This window comes from Tauraco erythrolophus, chromosome 2, assembly GCF_009769465.1.
Source record: "Tauraco erythrolophus isolate bTauEry1 chromosome 2, bTauEry1.pri, whole genome shotgun sequence".
NCBI classification, from domain to species: domain Eukaryota; kingdom Metazoa; phylum Chordata; class Aves; order Musophagiformes; family Musophagidae; genus Tauraco; species Tauraco erythrolophus.
Window position 1 is genome coordinate 97,123,227 of NC_141466.1, and position 27,809 is coordinate 97,151,035.

At 41.2% G+C, this 27,809-nt stretch overlaps 1 protein-coding gene across 1 annotated transcript; it reads right to left on the reverse strand.

The window, feature by feature from the left end:
• Nucleotides 1–1,203: 1,203 nt before the first annotated feature.
• Nucleotides 1,204–27,809, reverse strand: ZNF318 (zinc finger protein 318). The gene is given in 32 exon segments (XM_086631644.1): nucleotides 1,204–1,640; nucleotides 1,643–1,705; nucleotides 1,708–1,743; nucleotides 1,746–1,791; nucleotides 1,793–1,920; nucleotides 1,923–2,147; nucleotide 2,179; nucleotides 2,407–2,586; nucleotides 2,588–2,826; nucleotides 3,008–3,250; nucleotides 3,253–3,488; nucleotides 3,672–4,194; nucleotides 4,197–4,250; nucleotides 4,253–4,727; nucleotides 4,729–4,878; nucleotides 5,321–5,439; nucleotides 6,467–6,566; nucleotides 7,051–7,254; nucleotides 10,102–10,388; nucleotides 11,134–11,233; nucleotides 14,197–15,095; nucleotides 15,098–15,209; nucleotides 15,211–15,429; nucleotides 15,432–15,554; nucleotides 15,556–15,624; nucleotides 16,713–17,050; nucleotides 17,053–17,139; nucleotides 17,142–17,212; nucleotides 17,214–17,318; nucleotides 17,320–17,355; nucleotides 22,192–22,337; nucleotides 27,450–27,809. Coding segments are annotated over 32 exon segments (6,153 nt in total). The 3' UTR covers nucleotides 1,204–1,461.

The window sequence follows — 27,809 nt, forward strand, 5'->3', positions numbered from 1 at the left end:
AATTCAGCTTAGATAGTTCTTGCATTTCTAATACGAAAACCACCTTAAAAATTCTGAAAAATGTTTCATACCTTCTTCACACAGTCATGGAAATGGAAAAAAAAAAAGGTCATTTTTTCCCTCTGGAGGTCCATGTGACGGTAGCGATTACAGAAACGTGAATTCTGTTCTGCTTGGGTTCTGCCCCCGGCCCCCTGCCTTGAGCTTTACATAGGGCTCGGGACATCAAACAAACTTGCACTGGTGATGTTGACAGTAGTTCTTCCATGGACTTCAGCTGGGAACAAATCAGTGTTTTACTGAGCAGCCTAACTGTTTACTGTCTTCATCGTCTACAGTTTCTCAATTTTATCAGCTACTACAGGAGTTAGAAACTAATGGAAATAAAACACTTTCCTGGAGTTAAAAAAAAAAGAAAAAAAAGAAAGAAGTCTTGTTGACCACCATATGTTTATTTTTTAAACAATTTACAAATAAAATGTTATATTTATCCAAGCAAACACATTTAATACTTTAGTCTTTAACAAGCTATACAAATGAGAACCATCACACTAGAGCTTTTGATAGCTCAAGGACCATTCAGGGTAGGCATGCATGTGTCTGTATCACATGAAGCGAGTCCAATTCCTGACACGAGGGTTCTGATCTTCTGCTTCTTCAGAGCTGGTCAGCTGCTAAATGATTTAACACAAATAGTTACTGGATCACAATACAATGAAAGAAAGCCCACTTCAAATCATGTAAGTGACCTCAATATATCTGGTCCAGGTGTCAGGCCACAGAGCCTTACCGATTAAGTCTTCTTCTCCAAAAGCCAGTCGGACAGATTTTCTCCCCTTGCTTAGTGATGTGGCATCCATACATGTGCTTATACAATACAATGAACAGCTTAAGTACAAGATGTAATACAACAGTAATTACAAATCACAGAGACATAACAACAAACAAAAAAAATCAACTCTAATCACATTCTTGCATTTCAAACAAGAAAGTAAACAAACCATGCATTACAGTTTAAAGAAATTTTCAATTTTAACTCTTCTGCAAGTCTCCATTTCCTCAAGTTCTCACTGCTGTTCTTGAGCTTGTCCCAGTGGTTGGGTTACTCACGTGCTACTGACACAAACAGGGTGAGCTGGAATCATCCAAGAATGGTCAAAGAATAAAAGCCCCCAAAATAAACAACAAAGACGCACGCAGTATAACGAGAGATTCCATTTTAATAGCAGAGTGTAGAAAAGAAATTGGCAAAAAAATTCACATGAAAAAACATTTTACACAATTAATTATGTACAGAATAAAGTATGTGTCTGGTTTCTGATGATGTTTTCATTTTAGTCGAGTCCTACCACAGGATGCAAATACACCCAAAACCCTCAACTGAACAAAAAAAACCAAACAAAAACATATACAATAATCCCAGCTCTGGCTCCTCAAATATTGGGACTGGCTGGGTTCACTTCAACCCACTGGGCTTTCTGCTAAGCTTTCAGAAATTCCTGAATTTGTTGTAGCTTCCAAACTACTGTCGGCAGTTTCTGTTTGCTCAGTCTTCTTGCTCTGGATGGTGCATACTCCCTTGCCTCCTGAGCCACCTTCCTTTCCGTGTGTTTCTTTGAGCCCAGGAAGGAAAGCTTCACGCACCCAGAAGCCTGACTTTCTGTGCTGCCTCCATCACAACTCAGTGATGGCATTTCAATGGGCGACCTTTGTTCTCCTCCACTTGCAGAAGGATCTCGGACATGGAGAAATGCCCTGCATTTCTAGAACTGGCATGATCACTTCTGTTGTGGTCACTATTTGAGGACTGCAATCCAAGCTGCGGCATAGCTGTTTGAGAAATCCGTGTGCAAAATTTATCTTCCCGACTACCAGAAGTCAATCCAGCAAAACCAGTCATCTCTGTTTCATCCATTGTTTTTCAATGTCCAGCTTCCTAAGCTTACCGGACTCCAGCCTAATGGATGCAATAGTTTCTAGTTTTGAGATTTCTTTCGTATTCTCATTTAGAAGTCCCGCTGTAAGGATGCTGAAGCATTCATGTTTTACCTTAGTATCTCCCGAACTGAAATCAGTGCTTTTGAACTCAAACTCTGCTTTCTGGGAGGGAGTCTCATTGTGTTTCACATCTTCAGATGTTAAAGAAACTTTGTTATCCACACAAACATTTGCAGAGACACTTTCAGATTGCTCAGTGTTCAATCCTGAGTGAGTAGTATTCAGATGAAAGTCACTGGCTGCTGAGGTTCTTACGACCTCATGCTTTGTTTCTGTAGAGTGGACAGCTTCTTCTGAAAGATGCTCTCTATGGAAATCTGCTGATAAAGCAACTACTGACCCTTGGACAAGATCAGAGCAAGCCCTAGAAAAGCCTCCGGTCCCTACTTCTTTTTCATCTCTCTTGACAAAAACATTATCTAATGTTGCATCAGAGCCAGTGTGTCCTAATGACTTTTTTTCAACTTCAACTACTAATTCTACACTGGATCTGAGTTCAACAATGTTTGCAGAGCAGGCACTAACTAACCATGCAACTTCCTTCCTTTGGGTTTGGCTATCTAATTCTTCATGGCCTGAAGGGTTCAGGACGAAGTTTTTCTTGAGCTTCTAACATGCTACTTCTGGTTTCTGTGTTGGCGAGACATGTGTCTGGCCGTACTTCTGTCAATTCTGAAGCACTACCTTCATTAGAACCAATTTTTATTTCTACATTTGGAGTATTTGATAGATTCCAACCACTTTCAGAACAAGAACGGGTTGTGATGACCTGTTCTTCTCCATTACTAGTTCTGGAAGTGTCCCATTCAGCAGGACTCCTTGTCAATTCTGAAATCTTATTCTGCTTTTCTGAAATTTCGGGAAGCTTCGCCAAGGACTCCTGGATGAGACACTTCCAAAGCTACACTTTGCAGTTTTACATCTTTTAAGGAGGCATCAATAGAATTCTGCTCTGTCATACTGCTACTAAAGTTTTTTCTTTGAAGTGTTTGAGAATCACAGAGCGAGCCTGCACGATCAATTTCTGAGGGAGTTCTACAGTTATCACTTAACTTTTCCTCTACCAAATAAGAATTTCCCAAATTTTTGATTTCATTCTGTGTTTCAGGTAACAAAGTCTTTGGGTGTAAGCTAAGCTCAGGCTTTACTGCTTTTACTTCCCAGTCTTTCATCTCTACATTTTTCTCCAAGGTACCAGGAACATTTGTGTTAGTAACTGCAGTTTTATTTGCATCTTCCTGTCCAACATTCTTTGGGCCTCTGTTTTCTGTAGATCACAGAACTCCTGACTGCCTACCTGCTCTCTACCTCCTATATCCATAAGTCCAATTTCTGCAGGCATCTGGATACCAGAAGCAGTTTTTGTTTCTGGCAATTCTGTGACAGACATTTCTGATAGCTGAGGCTGAAGTGCTTTCTTGTTCATTTCAGGCTGATTCTCACGAAGAACGCAACTCCCCATTACTTGATTATTACATTGTGAGGAATCTTCTTTCAGTTTAGTCCGGACATCTGTTGAAAGAAGAGTCTGAAATTTTTGACCTACTTCTTTCTGAACACCATTTTCAATGTCAGGGTTCATCTCAGTTTGAAGTATTAAAGTCTCCTGAATATCGCTTTTCTCCAGTTCTGAGTTTCTCTCTGCTGAGTGGATTTGGCTAACTTCAGTAGCCACATTCTGAGGATCCTCTTTCAAGGAGGATGAGCTGTTATTTATTCTAGGGTTTGCAGATAAGTCTGCAGGTTTTATTAGGTTAGAGTTTTCTCCATTTGGAAGTGCAGAACTTGCAAGCTTGCTGTCAGCTGAACCCTTTCCACCACTACTGTAGAAAATATCGTAGAGATCTTTAGCATTGGCTGTGGCCAAGCAAGAGTTCCGTTTCTCTACCTTTTTTGCCTGTTCACTGAAAGCAGTTGAAGGTGGTGGTGGTCTCACAGGCATTGCCAGCATTGTCTGTTCGCTTTCAGACACACCTGGAGCTACTTCATCTGCAGGGATGACAGCTGCCTGCTGGACTGCTGGTGGAGGAGGGGGTGGAGGTGGTATATCAGAAGTCTGAGGAGACTCACTTTTCTCTGCTGCTTTCAAATCCTCCTCTGCCCCCTTTAAAATTACTTCTTCTCCTCCAAAAGCTTTTGAGATGATATCTGGAGGAAGCAGAAGATCTGCATTGGTTTCTTTTACCACAGGCAATGTTTAGTGGTAGCTCCAGAGGATTTTATGGATAAAAAGGTGTTCAAAGGTGCTGGTTGCTAACCGTTGCAGTAGTAGACTTCCTGAAAATCATAGTGGGAACTGGTAGATTGGGGAGAATTTTTGCTGGTGTTGATGTGGAAATGACTGGTGTCCATGGGCTAGTGTGTGGAATAACAGTTTTCCCAGACAGCTTGATTTCAATGGCCTTGACATGGGGTTTCCCAGACTGACACTTGTTCTCCTCTTTGTTTCCTTCTGTACTCTCCTCCTTTGGAATAGCTCCTCCTAGGGTTTTATCCTCTCTCTCAATCTTTTTCCAGCTGAATTTCCCAAAGGACATCTGGCTTGGTGATTCCTTTTTAGCTTCCTCTTTCTTTTCTTCTTTTTTCTCCTCCTTCTTCTCCTCCTTCTTCAGCTTAAGCTTGATACCCATTTTTCGCCCAGAAGAATCTATTTTGCCTTGAGTTTCACTAGTCCCTTCTCCAAGCTCTGGGATGCTCTTTCCTTCCTCTTTCTTCACTATTTTTGGTTTTCTTCTCATCCTTCTCTTCTTTCTGTTTCTCAACTAGTTTCCGTTTCAGCTCATTCTGCCGCCTGCGCTCTGTTTCCAGAACTACAGCCAATCCAGCTTGACGGTCTAGATTTCTCCTTTCTTCATAGAGTGGGTTTTCATCTATGTATTTCTGTGGAAATAAATAGCACAATTTCAGCCACTGCTTCCATGAAAAACAAATAAATTCAGTTCTCTAACAGTTTTGACTTGTTCAGTAAGTGCCATCTCAACACTAAGAGAGCAGAGAACTTCTTCCTACCAAGAAACTGAGATGCTACAAACTCCACATTCTGTAATTTAATGTGAATTGAGTGGTGGCTTGCAGCAGTGCTGGCACTTTACAGAAGAGTTTGAAAATCAACACTGGGACTTAAACACTATTTCAGCCTCATGCAGATGAAGATTAGTCTCTATGTAGTGGGAAGCTCTGCTTGTTTAGTTCAGCAGAACGTAGTGAAGATAACCAAATACACATACTCCGAGGAGTCAAACGTCATTCTTCAGGAAAGGAAGACAGAACAAGTAGAAGCTAACGCAAAGAATGACTCACTCCTGGTACACCAGTTACCAACCTTGTATTTCTCATTGTGGGGATGACTTTTCACATGCTGCTCTGCTGAGATCTGATCTCCAAAAAATTCGTGACAGAGCTGGCAATAATATCCAGTGATGGGAATGAGAAACTCAGAGCCTGAAAAGGCCGAAGAAAATGATCAAAGAAACGAAATTTTATAAATGCCAAGCTCTTAACACAGCCAGATAAACATATCAAAGAACAACAGCGAAATCTCCAGCAATGTTCCTTCTGGAACAGTTAATGCTTCTCTCCTTACGCTTACAGTATGGGAAACACTTCTACCAGGAGCAAACATGTCAAGTGAAGAAGCTTCATTACTAGGATTCAAAAAATTCTTTTAGTCCTCTTCACTATATTAAGGCTATCCCCTATTCAAGCAGGTTAACATTTCCCACAGTGTTAAATCTATTTTCTACCTTTGTGGTACAGTCTGCTCAAATACTAAACACCTGGTTTCTAAAAAAGTATTTTCACTAAAGTTCAGCAAGACTGCATGCTTGTGCCAACAGAACCAGCATCTAACACACTGCAGATCCTCCTTTAGTGGGCACTGCTAGAAGTACATAAGAGATTAGTAAACAGAGATTGATCACTGGCAGGCCTATGTAGACATTTAGATTTTTAAATATTATATTAATTTTCAAATGACTTACAGCCCCTTCCTTATGGGTCTCTCAGAGTCTCTGTATCCACACTCTACCAAGTACTCATCAGTGATTTTTCAGGGACACCTCTATTAAAAACGTATCAAATGGAAAAGTCTGTTGCAAGACTCTGTGGAGAACTGGACAAGATCTGCCCAAACACAGCAAGCTCTTCTGGTCATGTTCTGAATTCTAATATGTTAGCAAAAATCACTTCAGAACTACAGCGGAGAAAGAAAAAGTCGCCTGATAACCGAAATAAAAACCTAAACTCTAAAGAAGAGACGGAACCATGCTATGTTCTCCCACCTTCTTGCTTCATAACCTTTTCCACGAGAACAACCAAGAAATTAAATAATTTGCCTTTTCCCTAGTAATATAATATCTATATGTGCTCCTATAACAAGAAGAAGTTTTGAAATTCCTTTCTCTGAGCAACAAGAACCTGCTGGAGGGCAAAGGGAGATGATATGCAAGTTAAAAAAAAATTAACGTACCTTTGGCAGGAACAGTTATCTTATCGATGCGTTTTATGGAGTCTTGTTTGGTCTCACTCTGGGTCTTCGAAGCCCAAGGTCTGTTGTAAGGATCCAGGGTCTATTTGCATAGTGACAGAGGTATACAGGCTCATATATTACACTAGCAAGGCAAGTACACTTGTGTTTTTCCTTTTTAACATATTTTCAGAACACTGAACATTAAAATCAATGTGCAAATATTTACAGGAACTATGTTTTCCTCTCGTTCCCCTCCCATTTTGCAATTTACAATGAGAAAATAACCTGTGAGAAGGGTAAAATGTAAATTATAGCAAAGGACAGGTAAACATATGAAACACAAATATCAAATTCTAGTTCCTGAGTGAACTGAATACAGGCCCCATTTACACTGGCTGGAACACACCGGTAGTGGTCAAACCGCTCAAGTCCAACATTAGGGAAAAAGAATTTGGTAAGCGACTTCTTGGGTTCATTATTACTTCAGGTTCTCCTCCTGTAAAATGTGTTTCTGTGATGTATGTTTTTGTGTTAGTATTTATAGCAATATGAAATGCACTTAGTGAAGGAAGCCTGCAACATACCTGTCTGTGTTTCTTATTATGCATATGTGTGAAAAAGTCAAACATGGTCCCGCAGATGGTATTGCAGTCTTTGCACCAGTGGTTCCCTGCATCATAATATTCATAAATATTGGCCAACTGGAAAGGATGTTTGGAAGACTGTGAAGAGGATTCTGCTGGCTTCGGGCTTCTACCTCTGGATTTTTCATTAGTAGTTTTTGATTCCTAAATTGAACAAAAGGAAACACTTCTCTTAAGACAAGGCAGGATGGATACAATGCTCTAGAACTCAGAACCTGCCTCCAGCAGAAGCCACGCACCAAAAAAAAAAAAAAAAAGTATATATCACCTGCTTTTCAGCGCCCAGGCTAATTCCACCATTTCAGAGAGCTGGTATTGCCGACTAAGATGCTGCGTGGCCACAGTGAAGAACTTCCAATAGGCTCCCAGAGGTAATGGCTGGATGGTTGTAGGCAATCAAGGAACCAAATGAACAAATTCCCTATGGCATGCACCCTTCCCCACTTTATGAGTTTCACATAAAGATCTGAACAGTTTCAATTTATCATACTGGCCAAACAGTGCCCAGAAGACCTAAAATGGTTCCCTTAGAAGCATTCAGAAGTTACTGTAAAAGTAGCTTGGATGGAAGCAGAATGAAAAGGGAAGTAAGAATTAGTTGACTAAAAGTATTTAACTCCATCAACTTTATCAGATTATTTGAGAGTTTCTGAATTCTCCAGAAGGCTCATTGCTTAGCAATAATAGAAAGATGGTGTTTTCTTGATTACCTAAGCCCATAAGGTGAAGCATCTTGTGATTTAAGCATGTGATATTTGCACTTACATTGATTTGTACAGAAAGACGCCATACAGTGATACACAGACGTTTCAGGATTCTAGCCAAAACTAATACTACACTAACACTACAGAGCAGCAAAACAAACAACCCCTGAAATAGATCATGAATGAGCCCTGCTAATTTAGATGATGACAGTACTACATGTATTTCGAGTTTTGAATTACATTTCCAATGGCCGAAAGCCTATTATGTTATCATTTCTAATCTGCATGGCAATCTGGAAAGAATAGCATGTTAACTTAGCAGACTCGAGTTGGCTGCATGATTTCCAAGTTATTCATTATCAGTGTTGAACAAATTTACTTAAGCTGATTCAAAACTGTTAAATAACATCTGCCTTACTTGTAATTCCTTTTGATGAACAAGGATAGATTCTCTCCTGTTAACACCACCCCACACAACATACATTGTAACGAACGATGCAGAGACACTCAGGCCACTATGCACCCCATAGATACTCATATCCCAAACCAATCTAGCTCTTGGTAGCAGAGCAGGAAGTGACCCAGTGAATATTTGCAAATATTCTGTCTGCAAGAACAGAACAGCAAAGCTGACATTCTCTTAAACAATGAGAAGATCAACTTATGATTTGCAGGAAGTGCATGAAACGATGTTCATGATGTCTGAGAAGTGTCATTGTGTTATTTACAGACATACACCCATCCAATACATCCTACAAAAATACTCAATATGAACTTCAAAAAGACAATGCTGCTCACATAGATAGGTGACAGTCAGCTCTTAACTGCAGTTTGTGCTTAACCCCAGCTCAAAGATGCCTTTATAACTTGCTGCTATTTAGAGCCCAGAAGGAACCATCTGCCTGTTTAGTACAACAAGGCTAGCTTCACCTCTGCACTGACTATGTAACTACAACACACAAACACAGGTTCAGCAGCAAGGGACCACAAGGTCTCAGTGTCAAAAGGCCTGCGTTGTCTTTCTTTTCATTAAAAAAAGTTAACAATCAGAATTACAAGGTGAATTACAAGGAGACTAAGGGCAGTGTTCTATGTGCCTACAGATATCTTTGGTTTCCACATTCTTGGCCAGAAATCAGAATTTTCCATGTCAAAACAAGGAACTATGAAAAAACAATCAAGTAATTGTGGGTTTGGACAAGAGAAACACTGAAAGTTAAAATAATTAAAAGTATATTCATACATGCCATATCTCAAGATAAGAAAGCAACATAACTTAATGCAATGTAGGATTTAACAGATATTGTTGCCTACTTTAGTCTTATGTGGCGACTGAAGCAAATGATATGTAAAAATAAGTGGATACAAGATTTCAGTGATGTTTTGAGAAATAACAAAAACAAAACACAAAAGTAAGCCTTAAAATGAAAGACATCTAATGAGATCTCTGAACCAGACCAGGACGAAGCACGAGGAAAAGTTTATAGGATACATAGATATGAATGACCTTGTAGGGAATACCTCTTACCCTAGTAACATTTCCTCTCTGCAAAAAATATACAGTAAGGTCTAAACAAAAAGCATCTACTGTTTCCCATCAGCTATTTCAGTTACATACTTGAATAAACATCTGAAAAGCAAAATCATTAACCTCCTGAATACATGCATAACCTTTCAGATGTTACTACCATACACAACTTCCAAAGTAAAACTATCTTTTGGGATGAGATAAGCCTGTTTCGGTATATCCAGCACTCAGTAGTAGAGACCATGTCAGAGAGACCATACTGATGTATACTGGTATCTCTTAAGAGAAACACATAGCATGTATGTAATAATCATGTTAAGCTGACAATCATATGTAAATGTCGCAATTTGTTAATACCATCACCCTGTGAGAAGACCAACATGCTCCAAACCTGCAGAGAGCTTTGCTGCTACAAACATTCCTCCTTGACAGGCCATGCCAGAAATGTTGTAGAGAATAAAAGACTGTCCTCCTGGTATTGCATAGAGACTGAACAGCTACACTCACAACATTCTTCAATCCAACCAAGACCTCAGCAAAACCAAGATCAAAAACAGTGAGTGGTACTGAACTGCACAAACCCTGAGGGAAATTATGATACATTGATGCTCACCTGCATGCACCACCAAAACCGGCGTATGAGATGTGATAACAAATGACATCAAATGATCCTCTAGTAAATGTCTGGGAGCGCCTGTGTCCCCAGTGCCCTCTTCTCTTAATTGGAAAATCATCAGCACACAAGCCGGAAGACTTTACCTTGTTGGAGGAAGATGTTTTCTCCAGCCCTTTTGCATTTTCTGACTTGCTGTTCTTTTCCGAGGAATCTTTGGTTTCCACAGATGGTTTCCGGGGTTTTTCAAATATGTTAATCCCCAGGATTTGTGCTACTTTGTCAAGCTCAGACTGCTTCTTGTCAGCTGCATCAGATTCTTTATGCAGCTCTGAGATCTCCTTTATAATATTCTCTTGCAGTCTGTTCACCTCAACCAACAAGGGGTCTTTATGTCCATCCTTCTCACGACGTTTTTTCCTCAACATCTCTCCTGAGCCAATCAAGGAAGTAGAAGAGTTGAAAATGCAACAGGAAAACTGTCTTAAGATCTGTAAAAACCATTCTGGCAACAAGTAAAATACTAATATAAATATTACAGCTAAATCTTAACTAGGAAGTTGTAAAGACGAAACTGACTCTCGGGTACAGCATCACTAGATCTGCATGATCCACCTCTACACCCCTAACAGAGGCACCGTAACCCTCAAGAGAGGGGATTAGTTTAATAATCACTATTTGCCTGTGTGAACAAACAAGCAAAAGTTAATCGTACCTTCTAATCTGATACTATAATTTTCCAAAGGTAAGGGAAATTAGTATTTACTTGGACCAAAGAAAAGCTTAAAAAAACAAAAGGCCCTGTCTAGAGAGGACTTTTCCTTCTCCAAATAAGATTCATGAAAAATTGAAAGGAATGCTGACATGTTTTCAGTTACTATTTCTCATTTCTTCTAAAGCACTAAAATGCACAACGTGTAATTTATTTAACTTATCAAGCTGCCAAAGAAGGTGCAAGAGCAACTGTTTGCTTCAGTGTAACAGCCAAATTTTCACATAATTAATTTTAATATAGTAATTAGGTCCTTGCTTTCTCAAGAGTTCTGCATTGCCCGGAGTATGAAAATACCAGTTTTAAACTATAGACCAGTATTATCTTGGGCTTCACTTCTCCTAGCAGGTACTGAGGCTTGTGACGCGTCTCATGGAAAAAAAAAGCAGGGAGGAATGCACTGTACCTTGCTGTTTACGCAGCCTGTCCAATTCAGTCTTGAGATAGTAAAGCTTCTTCTGCCGTGCTTCTCGTTCATTCTTCAGTTTTTCTCTCTCTTCTATCACCTAAATAGATTGGAAGGGAACTGGATTTTCTTCTCTTCCCAACACGTTAATCAGTCTTGCATGAATGACAGCAAGACCTCAGTCACAGAACACTGCTCACTATTCTCAAAATATTCTTGAGCATTTTAACACAACAAATATAACTCTTCCTCTGCATAAGCAGGTAACTATAGCATGTGCTCACACTTCAATCCTATATGAAGGTGATTTTTTTCTTTTGGACAGTGTATTCCCCAAAACTGCTTGCTTTGTTGCACCACTTCCCAAGGCACTTAGGCTCAGCTGACTTGTCTTCTGCAGGGGTAAGGAAGATCAGCGCTAAATGGCTCTTCGAAACTCATGCAGTATCTCTACAGCTGGCATGTTCCATCAGTAACAAAAGACTTCACAGCCCTTCACCTTGCCTCCTGCTTTGACTCTGGCCAATTTTGGCTATTATTTAGGCTTCTGCTGCAATTTGATCATAACTTTATCATCAAATTTATTTTGCAGGCATAACTGTCTGCAATTAAACACTTGGATGAAGTTTATTTCTTGCTCAATAAGGTAAATTCTGGCATGAGGAGCTCACTAATCCACTTTTCACTGGTTTTCATGATGCTTACAGAAGGAAACCAGACAATATGCTAAAATGAAACCTGAAAAATTCTTTCAATTTCCTTCTCAGCTTCATTTTTCAAGAGACAAATCCCAATTTTTTTACCTTCACAATGCTCTTAAAGCTTACTACAGACTCCTCCCTTGAACAAACAAAAACATTCTCTTGGTTGCTAGAGAATCACTACTACTATAGCAATGTAAATGTTGGCAGAATCCCTAGATCCTGCCCAGAATAAGCCCTGGTAGTTCTACCAACACAGTTAGGCCACGTCTTAAATGCCACAAGTTTTGGGGTTTTTTTTGTGTTGTTTTTTTTTTTAATCACCAAAACACAATCGTCTCATTCTGGATTTTCTGCCAGCACAGGGTCATCGACTGGAGCATGCAACCTTTTATACTCCAAGCCATCCCAGCAAAAACAGTGGACTAAGCTCAAGCCAAAGACATCTGTAGTGGAGACAAAAGTCCTAAAAGTTCTGCCAAGACGTATCAGATGAGCTACCAGGGTATGTCATGGCGGGAGAAAACCACACACCTTCAATCAACAGAGCTCTTCCAGAAGTGACAAGTTTCATTAACAACAAAATTTCAACCGTGTCAGCTGAAGAAATTATTATTCCTCAAGCAGTGAAAGTTCATTTATCTGCTGATGTAGCACTTTGAGTAAGTACTCCTCTTTAAGTCACTTCAAACAAAAAGCACAGAGGTTATCTCAGTGGTCCATCTTTCCATGGCCTGATTGGTTCTAAGGAGCATGATATAACTGAGTAGACAAAAAGCTTCCAGCCTCTGCCATGTGCTGCTCTTCCACTAGCAGAGCTACCAACTCAATGTATCATGAGCACAGCTACACTGAAAGAATGTCTCTAATGCAGATATGGATATGTGATGAAAAATTAGACATGAGCCAGTAATGTGCGCCTGCAGCTCAAAAAGGAAACTGTATCCTGGGCTGCACAAAAAACCATGGCCAGCAGTTTGAGAGAGGCGATTCTCCGCCTCTACTTCATTCTTGTGAGACTACCCCTGGAGTACTGCATCCAGCTCTGGGGCCCCCAGTACAAGACAGACATGGACCTGTTGGGGCCATGAAAATTATTAAAGGGCTGGGACACCTCTCCTCCGAAGAAAGGCTGAGAGAGTTGAGGTTGCTCAGCCTGGAGAAGAAGGCTCTGGATAGACCTTATTATGGCCTTACAATACATAAAGAGGGCTTATAAGAAAGATAGAGACTTTTTACCAAGGCCTGTAGGGACAGGACAATGGGTAACGGTTTTAAACTAAATGAGGGTAGATTTAAACTGAACATAAGGAAGAATTTTTTTACGATGAGGGTGGTGAGGCACTGGAACAGGATGCTCAGAGAAACTGTGGATGCCTCATCCCTGGCAGTGCTCAAGGCCGGGGTGGACGAGGCTCTGAGCAACATGATCCAATGAAAGACGTCCCTGCCTACGGCAGCAGAGTTGGAACTAGAGATGATCTTTAAAGGTCCCTTCCAACCCAAATCATTCTATGGTTCAATGCCCTTATTTTAACAACAAAAATTGAGTGGACACCAGTTTGAAAACCCAAACAACTTTCAGGAATCTTTCAGTCCTTTGACAGTTATATAACTACAGTTTCCTATTTTAAAATATCTTCTTCTCCACTATGGTAATTACCATACAAACCAAGGTAAGTCGAAATTGTTAACAACCATAACCTAAATGGGTGTCAGACGCACCAAGTAAAGAACAGTTCCCCTTAAGTTCTTCTGATTTTGTGATTCTTGTAAGAGATAATTAATACAAATGTAGAGGGAAAATTGTATGCAACTGTGAATGATGACATCCTCTACTACGTATTTAAGAATGTCTAATATAGGTATAACCGTGGTATTATTGTACCATGTTCAGATGGAGCTTCCTGTGTTTCAGTTTGTGCCTCTTGTCCTGCCACTGGACACCAGCGAAAAAGCCCCGCTCCATCTTCTTTATACTGTCCTTTCAGGTATTTATATATCTAAGTATCTTCAGGTATTTCAACATCTAAAGCTCAGCTGATTAAAGCCAAGCTGTGGCCACCATGTGGATTTTCTGTAAGATTTTGGCTTGCCACAAGAACTTCAACTTTCTGCTTGATTTCACCTGTTCAGCCATAACTCATGGGTGTACAACTTTGAGGGATTTTAAATGCATTTTTTTAAATCATCACAGAGTAATAAGGACAAATGCCTAGAAATCCTGAACGAAAGCAAATTCAGTCCAACTGCTTTTAAATCATTCAGGAAAAGAAAAAAAGGTGCACCTGAAGAGGAAAAGCTTCTACCCCAGCAATCAAGCAGTCTAACATATTCTGATGTATTAGAATAGATAACATACCTTCTGCTTTTGAGCTGCCCGATTTTTTTCATCTGACATCTTTTCTGTAGTATTTTTGAGAGGGTGTGACGACAGACGAAGGGGCGCTTTGGAATGAGCAGGAGTGGTAGGGACATGAACAAGCACAGAACCATCTCTTTTTAAATCAGGGACATCCTTTCCCATAGAGACTGTCTCAATCACGCGGAGGTTGGGACGTGTGGGGTTTGCTGACATGGCCATAGTAAGAAGACCATGAGCTTCTGGCAGGGTGGGATTAGGCTGCTGGGCAGAGGGGTATATGGTCCAGCCAGGGGCTGCATACGCCATATAGTGCCCATATGCATCATATCCTGGAGGGGCCATTGTAGGAGGTGGATAGTTTTGGGGCATTTGAGGGGCAGAGAACTGGGAATAGTTTGGAATTTGGTATTGGGAAACAGAGGTAGGTGTAGGCGGCAAACCAGCAGGAGCTGGTGTAACTGAGGGAATAAGAGAGACAGAAGGAAGAGGCTGTTCTGGTGGACATGGAGGTATATCCTGTCCCATTGGCTTGTTCTTTGTATATTCTGATTTCTGAAGAGAGGATGCATCTTTAGACTGCTGGAAAGAGACTGGAGGTGATGCTGAGTGCTGCTGGCTTGACTCAGGAGAACGAGTGTCACTCCGGCTGCGACGCAAGTCCCAAGGGTCCAGCCTGCGAGGATCTGAAGAGCGACGATCAGGAGAACGGGATGCCAACTTTTTGCCATGAAGGCGTTCCTGGGTACGAACAGCCAGTTTTCCAATTTCAGCAACACCAATGTCAAGTCCAATGGTTTTGAGTAAGTCATGAATCTTTGCATACTCAGCATTAGGCTCTTCTGAAGGATCCAGCTTGACAGCTGGAGCAGGAGAAGGAGGTGGGCTTACTTTCTGGCTATTATCTCATTGTCACAACTCACCAGGGGCTTCTGACTGGGAAGAGATTCAATTTTGGTGTCTTCATCCTCATCACCATAAAGAAATTTCTCTTCATCCTCAATGTCGGGGAAAACTACGCCTCCTCTTCTCCTGCGCACTCACAGAATCAGCCATCATGCCCAGAATTCGGGAGAAACCACTGCCATCCTGACTGGCCCTCTCATGAGGCAGCAGGAAGTCAGTATGGCGATCAGCAGGCTCCGACTTGGGTTCTACCTTTTCCTTGTGACTTAAGAAGCTTCCAAACTTCTCTTCAAACATGAAAGCATCTTTGGGGAGTCCCAGAGAAGTGAGCTCCACTCATATGAACCATCATGTAACTCCTTGTTTGCAGACTCCACAACAGAGTCTTTGCTAAACCGTTTGAGAAAGTTCTCCACTTCAGAGGCAAAAGGAGTCATGTTATTGCTCTGAGGCCAAAGACGAATGACTAGAAAGAAGAGGAAGATCCTTGCTGGGAGTTGAACTGCTTGAAAAGCCTTCAGGCTGAAAGAAAGAGAAGTTACTATTTACTACAGCACCTTCTAGGAGGGGACTAATGCACCTCACAGAACAAACAAAAGGAACAATTGTAATTTCTCCTTGAGTTCACAGCTCAAGAAAAAGAGTTAGAAAAGACAATATACAGTTGAAAGACAACACAGAAGATTACAAAACAAGGTTGCTTAATGATTCTGGAATGTTATGTCCAGCAATGAATGCTTATCCCAGAGAATACATAAAATCACAATTATATTCATTAATTTTTGCAAGCGTAAGAACTGAAACTTCTAAATTGAATTTAATCACAGACAAATAGGATTCAACACCTTAAGGAGGTAAAAAACTGCACTGAGGTTATACCCAGTCACTTCTTCAGATATGCATAATTAATGTCACGTTAAATAGGATCTCCAGTAATGGGTAAGGAATGAGATCCTCAGTATTGGGGCACCTCCTGAGGTAAACATGTCCTGTTAAAACCAAAAACTGATCAGTACAACAGGCAGACGAAAAGCGATGCACTAAAACATGAGAAAAGTCACTTATCACAGTGGTCGCAACTGCTGCTTTTTTTTCCATTGCTCCTAATTTTGAGACTCAATTGGTATAGCTTGGGCATAAATTAAATAGGGATGATCCCAGCCTACAGTCCAAAGGAAAAAAAGTAAGGAAACTCTAAGATGTTTTCAGCCAGAGGTACTGAGGATGTCATTAGGCAGTTCTCTAAGTCTACAAGAAACAAGAAAGAGGCACTGTGACAGGCAGAGAGATTTGATCAATGTCCTGACTGCCTGTGGTACAAAAAGACAGCTCTTCTATAAAAGCGGGCCCCGCTCTCAGGATCCTAGGCTGAATTTCAACAAGGACATTTTATTCTGCCTCAGATTTTATATATGTATGATTCTTGATTAATGCCTTCACCATATTAAAGTTCTAATGCAATCCCAACTTGTATAGGCCTGCAAAAAGGATACCCGTCCTCTCACTGTAAGGAAAACGTAAAGATTTGGCTTTTCTGTTTTGGAAATCAAACTAACATTCTGTATCATGAAATGACTATGTTGGAAAGTAAAACATATAGACAGACAGACAGAGATCAAACCTGAATAGGAGGCTCCTACTTCCAGCTCCACTCGTTTCTTCAACATAGATTTTTTGGGCATTGATGGGATTTCCTCAGGCCTATAAGTATACCGAGGCTCAGAAGACTGTAGTGTGTTAGTCAAGCCAGGGATCACGTAACTGCTGCCTGAAACATCATGATTTAAGTTTCTACTACGCTCTTCTTCTTCTCTTTTCCTCCTTGCACGGTCAAGCTCTCGGAATTCTTCATGCAGGTATGATGGGCTCGGGCTTCTACTGCGACTGCGGCTTCGTCTGCGATAGTTTCGTGTTCCTGATGAGAAACCCTGATGCTCTCCACTCACACATGCGTTTTCTCATCCTTTTCGTACCGTGGGACGGTTTTATTTCTCGTCCCCTCCTCTTCTGGCCTCAGTGGGTAGGAGGATTTCCTGGTTTGTCACCATCTCTTTCAGATCCACGAGGCAGCTCTTCTCGACGACCATAATGTGGACTATAATCTGAACGGCAGGAAAACATCTCGGTTGCGGTAATCTTCATCATGTCTCATGATGAAAGGACTTGAAGGTTGATCTTCATGCGATGGTATCTCCTCAAGGCCTCGAGGACATGGAGGCCTCTAGTAATATTGGACCATCGGCTATATCATCCCTGTGTAAGAGAAGCATAGAATAAACATAAGTACTTGAGTTGGAGTAAACTAAGTCTTACTCCTACTCAAGAGTAAGAAATTTCCAAACCAGTTTCAGAATAACATCTCCATACTAAAGAGAAGCAACGTTTTATGTAAATAAAGGACAGAGGAGAGAGGGAGACTTCTTTTTAATGGTACTACACTTCCCTCCTAGAAGTCACCTGCAAACACAGTAACATGACCAATTCAACTCATACTGCAGAAGGAGAGTCTTGAAAATTGATAGGATGGATTTATTTCTGTGAAGAAAGACTACACGTTTTAAAAAAAACATTACTATCATATTTCAGATCACAATCCCTTTCCTCATCTCTCCCACCAAGACGCCAAGGTCACATTTCACATTAATTATTCAAGGCATAATTCAGTTTAACACTGGCAAATGCAACCAGATCCTCTTTTTATCTTCAGCTGTGGACAAGGACCACAAGTTCTAGCAACATTTTGTTCAGAAAGTCCAGTAGACAGGACTGTCACTCATGACATGAACTGCTATAACCCAAAAAGCAAGCACAGTTTTTGATAAGAGATCTATGAACCAGGGATAGTAAACACAATACTATCATTCCTTTGTTCCAGCCCTTGCATTATTACACACAGTGGATGTGCAACTAGCACGACACCAGGTTAACTAGCTACATCTCTTGGAGTAGCTTCTTTTGGACTGCTTTCTACACACATCCCCAATTAGGAATACTATTTTAACTAAGGCCTTTTTCCCTACCCCTAAAAACTTTTCTGTGACTGTTCTTTAGAATCAGGCCAGAAACAACCAAACAAGCTGCTGTTTTTACTCACAGATATTTTGAAAATATAGCAAGATTCCTCCAAGCATGGGAAGCAAATGTGCTCCTTAAGTGAAATTAATGGCACAGAACCCTAGAGAAACGTCTTGCCCAAGTGATCAAGACATCAACTTGTGATAACTATGTATGATTGCCTGAATCCTCCAAAATCACCTCCTCCTACTGAAAAAAGTCCCTCCGTAGATCTGAGAAGGGACAAATCAAGTCATATCAGATGACATCTTCCAAAAAATTTGCAGATAATTATAGCCCCAGTTTTTAAAGTCACCAGACTAAAGAATAACAGACATAAACAGACAAGTTGTCTTCTTGAGTATTTTCATAGTTTACACATGCATATTTAAGAACAAGCCAACGCAAAACTTCACTTTATCTCTAACTTGCATCATTCCAAAACATTTCATATGTTATTAGATGCTTTATCAGTCCGATACATCTTATAAGGCAAACACGGCACACACCAGGACCCACAGCATTAGATAGTACCCTCTCAATTTCCAGCAAAACTGCACACATCCACCCCCTCCAAAAGCACCCAAATATCTTAAAAAGTAGCTAGAATTTCATACAGAAATGTTGCTGTTCGCAGCCTACATAACGGTGTGTTTATCCTCAGCGCGACCTTTTCCGAAGAGCCTGGTAAACCTATACAAGCTGTATGAACACACCTGGTGGAGTAACAGATGTATTCACCATACACCTTCAGCTGATTTTTGTGCAAATAATTTGCATGCGTGCTTGCCAGGTGTCAGCTGCAATTCAAATGCTCCGACTGCAGTGACAAAGGAGAAGGAATATTTAATCATACTGCAAAAGAAAGGAACAGTAAACCTACTATACTTACAACTAGAAAGATGTTCCAAATACACTCTGAACAGCTAAGATACAGATTTAAAACCCAAAGATTAAATACAAGTGTGACGAAAAGGATTACTTGCCTTACAGAAACTCTGATTCTTTGAAATATGTTACCTGTAAATACAGTCCAACAGAGATATGTCCCTCTTAACTAGTTTGGGTGCTTTTAGTCAGCCATGTCCACTGCAGGCTATTGCATCCCTGAGAGAGGATACAAGGTGGTACCACTGTGACCATCCCAATTCCTTCATCAACACAGAATCCATGAATTACTGGAATTCGCAGTTTCAGAGAAGAGAACAGACCACAGAGTACATAGATATGACGCCTTAGAGAACTACAACTAGTGTAAAGTAAGTTTATTTTTTGGCATATTTATATACACACAGAGAAACAGAAATAATGGTTCTCTGCTGTCAGCAACCAACAGGACTCCACCTTAACAGACAGTCTTTGAATAGAAAGTCAGATGAGCTGCTCATACTCAAGCCAACTGTCACTCTTGATATTATGCCAGAAAAAATGCTATTTCAGAGCACAGCTTAACACAGACCAAGTCTCTGCAGTGATATGGTCTAATCTTTTGGATTAACCTCAGATGAAAGAATTGGTGGGATACTCTGTCTATCTTATGCAGGTCAGATAGTGGCAGAATGTCTTAAAAATACTGACAGAGGGAGAGATGGAAGACAGGGAGAGGGATAAGATATATTCTACACTTTGACAGACCAAGATTCTGGAAGACAAAAAAATACTAATCTGTTGAAGCAGAAGACTGAAGCTGCTTAGGTGACCTTGAAGTCACAGGCCAGCAGCATTCAGTGTGCTTACTTAAGACATGTGCACGAGGCCAGCTGCCCTAGAAACTAAGGGCAAGTTCTTACAGATGTTTTAGGATGGACCTGTAGTAGACACACACCCATAGAAATTTTCCTGGGGCATTCTGAAAATCCACTGCTGCAGGAGAACCCAAAATCTTCCCTGATTTCCATTCTTTGGTATTTTATTTCCTTTATAGGCTAATGAACCTCCCTACCATCCCAAGGCCCTGAAAATTACAAATAATAATTTGTAAAAGTGATTGCTTGAAATCTCTGAGTAGTTAGCAAAAATAGCTGAGAATAACTAAATTCAGAATTATTTGCTCCAGTTACTTCAAAATTTGAAGAGACATCTTCAGAAAACACCTTATTTTTTTCTTTTTTTTTTAAATGCAAATGAGAACGTACCACATGCCAAGTAAGAATATGATATGCCCATTAAACCCAATGATGATTCACAACAATGGCTACTTTAAAGCCCAGTGATAGATATAAAGTCAGTGTCCCAGTACCAGGGCAGCCTCTCAGAGGGGAAAAAAAAAATACATGATAAACAATGTCCTTAACCAGATACAAAGCATCTTTTAAAAGCAACCAAAATGGCTAAACAGTGAAGAGGTTTGGAAGTCAGAAGCAGTACCTAGAAGCTTTACGAAAAGCTAAGGGATGACTAGGTTGTCACACACTTCAAGCTCCTGGACAGTGGGCACCACCCAGACAAGTGCGGCCAGCACAAACACATTGGACAAAAAAAAAAAAAAGTAAAATTAACCACCACATGGAGTTATTGCATATCTACACTATAAATATATGGGAAGTCACTTAAAAACTGGCGTCTACATGGTCTCACTTTCTCTCATTCTCATTCTGATTCAACTGCCACTTTTATACCTTTTCAGGAGTCTACTCTCTGACCATTTTTTTACATCTATGGGTTCTGTAACAGAAATAAAGTGAAAGTTCTTTGTCATTTTCACTCATTAAAATAAACTCCACTGTACCCGGTGTTAATTCTATCCATGCATCATAATCACAAAACAGGTTAAATATAAAACCTCACTGGAGAAGAGGAAGCAATGGGACACACACTTCCCCCACACACTCCCTCCTGCACATTCTTCATTTACCAGAGCAGTGCCAGTTCTCCTACATACCATTTCCTGCTCCTTCCAACCACTGTACTCTCCATGGGCATATGCACTTATTTCATTCAGAAGACTGCACAGGGGATTTACAAATTGAACACTGATTCCATGAGAACAGAGGTAAAGGCATAAAAGTGACAGTGCTAAAAACTAAATTCTCATTTGGTTTTCCACACCTGCTGAAACTTAATCTCACACTTGAGAAAGACAGGAAATTCGCTTATTCTGCTCACTTCTCTTTTTCTTTTTTTTTTTTTTTTTTAACAGTTGGGGATATTTGCATCAAAAATGGACACTATAGTGCTTTTTTTGTGCTGGATGCTATCCCTGACCTGAAACTGTAATTGTCTGCTCTGAGACACAAACTACACCATCTTTAAATTTGCAATTCAAGACAAAAATTATGTTATTTGCATGAAGTCTTCTAAATTTACTTCTTTTGCCAGATTATACCTGTTCTCCTATGGAAGGCAAAGATTTCCAAACAGTATCTACTAATGTTTATACTTCACTGTCCACAGCGGTATTTTTAACATGAAAGACATCTCTTCATTAACTAAGTTTCTCTCCAATTCCAGTTAAGGGGCCCTAAGAATTCAAACAGTCTGACTTTGTTCAGGGTCAGAACCCCTCTGCAGGGTTTTTAAAGTCAAAATAATAAATTTTCTTCAAGCTACAATAGAGCTTTCTTCTGGACTATTCTCAAAAATCAGAAAAGCAGCTTATTCCTCTCAACACATGAGGAAGTTGAAGCTTTACACTGTCCACAAATAACCTTTCTTTCAGTCAGGACCAGGTAGGTTCATAAGAAACAGAAGGTGGCTGAAGCCGTGAATTGTCAAACGAAGCAGCTCTCTCCTGTAATACACTCTGGATCCTTTCAGTTTATATGGGTTTTAGAAGCAGTTGACAAAAATCAGAGAAGAAATATCTGTTTAGAGTTACTATAAACACTGACAGAGACTTTTGTTCAGGAATCCCCTGCACCACAAATTGCTGGAGGCTGGGGAGTATTCCAGGGAAGCATCACGACATGCTTGCCCTCTTATCCTCATTCCCTAGGCATTCGCTGGGCTAATGAGATGTTTGGTCTCACCCAGTACAGTCATTCCCATGTTCTCACTGTTTCACGCACTTGAATCCCCACCTGTGGAGGACCATACCTGTCACTCAGGTTATCAATTGGTGAGCCCAGTCTATCAGGCAGCCTCCTTCGCTCTGGTGTGCCAATGCAATACCGGTCATTACCAACAGTAATCCGCAAACTCTGTTCCAGTGAAGACTCAGAGCGGAGACTCGGTGAACGTCTCTGTAAATTGAAGAAAGAGTGCAAGCCCATCAATCAGGGAATTTTAATCTTGGCTACAGAAAGGCAAGTGACTCTGCTCTGCTTAACATATGAGACTTGGGGTGGATGGATCAATTAAAAAAATCAAACTAGAAGAAAAATTGTTCTAAATATTTCAATTGTCTTTAGTTACTAAAGAAAGGGAGGGTATTGGGCGCATTTAATTTCTCATCTCAGCTGCCAATAACACGCTCTATATTTACATTACCTAGAAGGGAAATTTTCAAGTCAAAAGTACATTTCATAAAGCACCATTTTGGAAGGTGGAAAAACAGAGAGCAGTTCAACATGTCCTGGATTTGCTGCTGTCCTCCTTTCTTTGTAGAGGAGAAGCAGCTAAACAAACATTGCACAAAAAGCAGTGCCAGGAATTTCTTAATAAAATTGTCTGGATTTCTGGCCCTTTCCAGCTTTAGTAGCAACATGAACCAAAGTATAAACCAGCGTAAACAAAGATTTTCCTAGCAGTGATGTTTTCAACAGTTTTCATTACCTCATGCTGCTTTCAGCAGATAAGAGTAACAATACTAAAAACGCCAGTGACTATAGAAACACCTTCTACAACAGAATTCCCATTATCATTATCTATTATAGGTAGAGCTAAACCAGAGCTAAGTAAAGTTGCCTTTGAAAAAGCTACAGCAGAGAAGGCCTGAGCTAACTGCCTCTGCACAGACTTTCCTTTGGACACATACTCAATACAGAAAATATCGTTACTGGTAAGTTATGCATATCTAGTTACACCTCACGTAATTCTAGAATATGGCACTAGAATACAGGAATGATCAAAGTAAGGGGAGTTCCACAAGAAACACATGAGACTGCCTGAAGAGAGAGATATTTGATTTACTTCTTGAAACCAACAGGGTTTAAATTCTGCTTAACAGGAAGCAATGAACTAGCTTCCGTTCTGCCAAACTAGTCATGCACTGCATATTGCTTTCACTGCTGAAAACTGCAGTCACAATTAGCAGGTGCACTATGTTGCCTCCATCCACCCTGAGAAGATGCAACAGATTCAGCTCAATCCTCCAAGAGACCAAAAGAACAGTACATAACCTCCAACAAGAAAGCAAAAGAACTCCCTTGCAAATTTGCCTGAACAAAATTTACTTGCAGTACAAATCTGCACTAGAATCCATTGCGCACATAGCCTTGTCTTAAGGTAACATATTAGTGATTTCTGGTTTGCTCCATTAATCTCAATCTCAGCATTTATTAGAACACATTTCAATTACTTTCTAAGTCCAACTGTGTTGTATAGCACAACACACTCCTGCAACAGCCTGGCTAAGATACAACATATACAAGGTGCCCGTGTCTCACACAAACGCAGTCCGAAGGCTCACATGCGCCGACTATAACACGGAATTTTGAGGGCTGCCCCAAGAAGTGATTATCTTGAAGGGCATTTTCTTGCCATCGAGACTGTCGGACAGTTGGGCACATACATGACAACCATCTCCAGGAACTGCAGACAGAGAAGAGATGATTACATCTGAGAATAAACTTCTGGGCAAAGGAAAGAAATAGTTTACATTTAGAAAATTCGAGATGTTAGGATTGCTTATGACTGCCACACAGATTGCTCAGAGACAGCAGTTATGGTGGTATATATTTGAACTTCACATATTTATTTTTTAAGTTTGAGAAATTCCAGTTTTAACAGCTTTTTCATTTGGAGCACCAAAACAACCACTAGTCATTCCTACCTATGCGCTGCACTGCATTTTCCTCCCTTCCTGTTCTGGCGCCTAAACCGCAGTTACCATTGCCCTATAAATGTACAGGTTGCATACCAGCTCTTCATTTCTTCTTTCTCTGTTAACCCAACATACTCTAGTCCTGTAACTTCAGCAAATTTTCTTACAAGAAAGCAAAGAAGCTGAGAGAAACTCTAAGGAGAACAAGCATGCAGGTCAGCAGGGACAAATAAAAGCAGCATGTGTCAGCCTTGCAAGAACAAAGACTGCCAACATCTCTCACTCTACAGCTCTGACCTTCCTCTCTTCCGTTACATTTTTCAATACTCACCCCAAAACTTTGCTTTCACTCCATGCTCTTCCAGCTTCCACAAAGTTTTCCCTAGCTACTAAGAAACTAACACCATCCATAGTACAATATCCAATACACAACTCCACTGGCAGTCAGCATCCCAGTTATGCATGAGAAAATGGGCAACAATGGTGACAACCTGGGAATGCACGCACTCCATCTGAAAAAAAAAAGCAACTCCCAGAAACAAGAAAAGGGAATAAGAAACCTCAAAGGGTGCTCCTTCCATTCTCCAATTCATACAAAGGGTAGGGATAATAATTCAGAGCTTGTACTCAAAACCTTTCTGTTTTTCAACCCCATGCCCTTTACCCCATCAGTGTCTTTATTCCACATCTTCCACCCTTACGCATATGCTCCCCTCTTCCAAGCCTTCCTTCCTCATTGCAGCTTAAATTCCTCTTCCTCTCAGTCTTCTGTCTGAATAAATCTCAGTGAGAGCTCCAAAATGCCACTTACTACCACATTTGTGTAACTCCCCATTTCCACACTTTTTTTTTATCCTCAAATTTCTGGAGAGGGGGTATTAAGTCATATAAATCTGAAAACTTTATTAAAACTTTACCCAATCATGCTGACCCAACACACTACCGTCTGCTTTGTTTCGATCACACTTAGTTCCACTGTTTGGAAAACATCAGCATAAGCCCAGCTTTTATCTTTCTCTAATTAAAGCCAATTTTGTAAATAGTACTTCTGAAAAGTAAAATCAACCTGTATACTTATTTTATGCTTTCTAACATCACTTTTAAAGAAGTTGTGTTGGTCAAACACCTTTTGGTGAACAAAAACTCATGGAAAAAATGTGCACAACATACACAATGTAAGAATTACTTACACTGGCCTTTTGCATATGCAAGAGACAGCACAAGACAGGCTTAAAGAGCTATATTTAATTGCCTGAAGATCCCTTTTATTGTAAGAGCTGCTTCCTAGGGAAAGGTTTTCCTTAAATGCAGTAATATTCTTGTGAATCAACAAAAAAATCTATTTAGCTCAGCAGTTCAGCACTAGCTAACCTGCTAGAGCTTGATTTCTACGATTAATAATTTTCGATCTTCTCTGAAATTAGAATAGGCAAGAAAAACAAGAATATGCAACAATTTGCTGAGATGACTACTGTAACTTGAGCCAGAAGGGTGCAAAACAACATTGAAAGATTAGCATTTGTCAAGAGCAATGTTTGTGTAAAGCAGGTGGTTTTGGTGGCTTTTTTTCCCCCCTAAAGGGGGTTAGAAGCTTCCAGTCAAAACCTCCTAGCTGAAATTTCTCCAAGTCTGAACCACAAACACAGTCGGCATTGAAAGTTTTGTTACAGCCAGCACAAGTTCACAGCTTATCACGGACACAGTGAAATGGCAGACTGAGCAATAGTGAAGCCAGTTTAAGACTCAAAGTTCTGCTCCTGTATCCCAGTTTGTTATCCCCTCAGTCGTAACCATGCAACTGTCCATGGAGCTACAACCCAAACTGACATGAATCAGATTAAAAATTATCTCCTATTAAAAAATTACTTATTTTCAACCTGGGCTTACTAGCAATGCAATTTGTAGGGCTAAGCCACATACAATTTATAGGACTGAGATAATAGTGAAATACAGCCTAAAAACAAACAGCCAGAGGCAACCTTCCCAGCCTGGCTTGGCTTAACTGTCAAATACAACATTATCTTCCCATACCTTCAGGACAGCTCACCTTTAAATAACAAACAGCACCAAGAGCTGAAATTTACCTCCACCACAACCACCTGTGATCTCTTCTATGGCTACAGCTCCAAAGAAATCCAGTAAGAACCTGTACCACCATCGGAAAGGGCAATTCCCCTTCCCTCTTGGGGTCCCATCATGCAATGAATCACAGCAGACAATATATTTTTGTTGGATTGACTTTCAGCCACATCGTTTCCTCAAATCACCTCACCCCGCAACTTCACAAATACAAGTTTGAGTACAAGAGAGGAGGCAGAATATACTGCAGAGTGAGAGGAAAAACTCAGTGTACCGTCCTTTTTAATTGTACACATGCTGGATTGAGTGACCATGGAACCAGAGCCTAAAATATCCCAATATGAAAATCTCTTGTTTCAGCACAATATAAACGCGCAGTGAATCTATAACATACCACAGCTAACAGTTATCAGACAAGACAATCGTTGCAACAAGGAGTAACAAGAAAACCCAAGTGAGCGAATGCCACTCGCTCAAAAAAAAGTACAGCTATACACTTTGGTTCAGAACGAAGGTGTCTGCATCCAAGACGGTATCACTTCAGATGCCAAACCAGAGTTTCACATGCCCAAATCAGATTTTGCTAAGACTGAGCGAGAAGAGTGGAGCACCTTGTGCACAGTTCCGACTACAAAGCCCTGCCTATCAAAGAATACCTCTTGAAGATATAAATCTGTAACAGAGTCTCCTTTGTACACCCATGACAGCAGGAAGAACTCAGACAAAGTACTCATTCAGCATCCTATTAAAAAAGTTACCTTCCCATCAATTAAAGGATATTTACACAATAAAACAAACCACTGTTAAATGGAGGAAAGCTACTAGTTACAGCCTTTGCCTTAGCAAAAGATAGCATCATCTTTGAGCCTTATCTAAAATGGCTCTAGCCGATAAGAGAAAAATAAAAACGTAATGGAAATTAAAGGAAAAACATTACTTAAAATGGATTTTTTTTTTCCATTTGGCTCGTTAAGGAACGGGGGAAATCGCCCTTCTCCCTCCGCACAGGGAGAGCCCGGGGCCGCCGCAATTCTGCAAAGACCCCGCCGCGCCAAGTTCTCCCCGCTTCCCCCCGCTCCCGCCGGCGGCGACACGGGCTGACCCCAGGGCACAGCCGGGGGATCGGGGAACCGCTGAGGGGAGGCCGGTGCCGGGAGAGACACCTCCGCCGAGCCGCTGGGTACGGTGGCCGTCACCGCCGGGGGCCGCGCAGGCGGCGGGGCGGCCTGACAGCGCCCGAGGGAGGGGGCGAGCCCCGCGCCCAGACCCCTCGGCGCACGGCAGTAGTTACCCGGCTGCTGCTGCCGTCTCCGTGCTCGCTGCCCCGGCGGCCCCGGGTCCCCCCGGGCCCCGGTCCTCCTGGCGGCGATGGCAACCTTCTGCTGCGGTGCGGCGACGGGGATCGGCGGGAGACGCCGCGATGGCCCGACGGGGAGCGGTGGCGGCGCAGCGGGGGACGGGGCGAAGCGGAGCGCGGCGGCGAGGCAGTGGCGGCGGCGGGCGGCGGCGGCGGGGGAGGCCGGCCGCGGCCTGGCCCCGGCCCCGATGTGCTGGAGCGGGAGGCGCGGGACCCCGACGAGCTGCCCTCTTTCAGCCGGTGGGAGGAAGACGAAGACGAGGGGCCGGAACGGCCGCTGCTGGAGCGGTACAT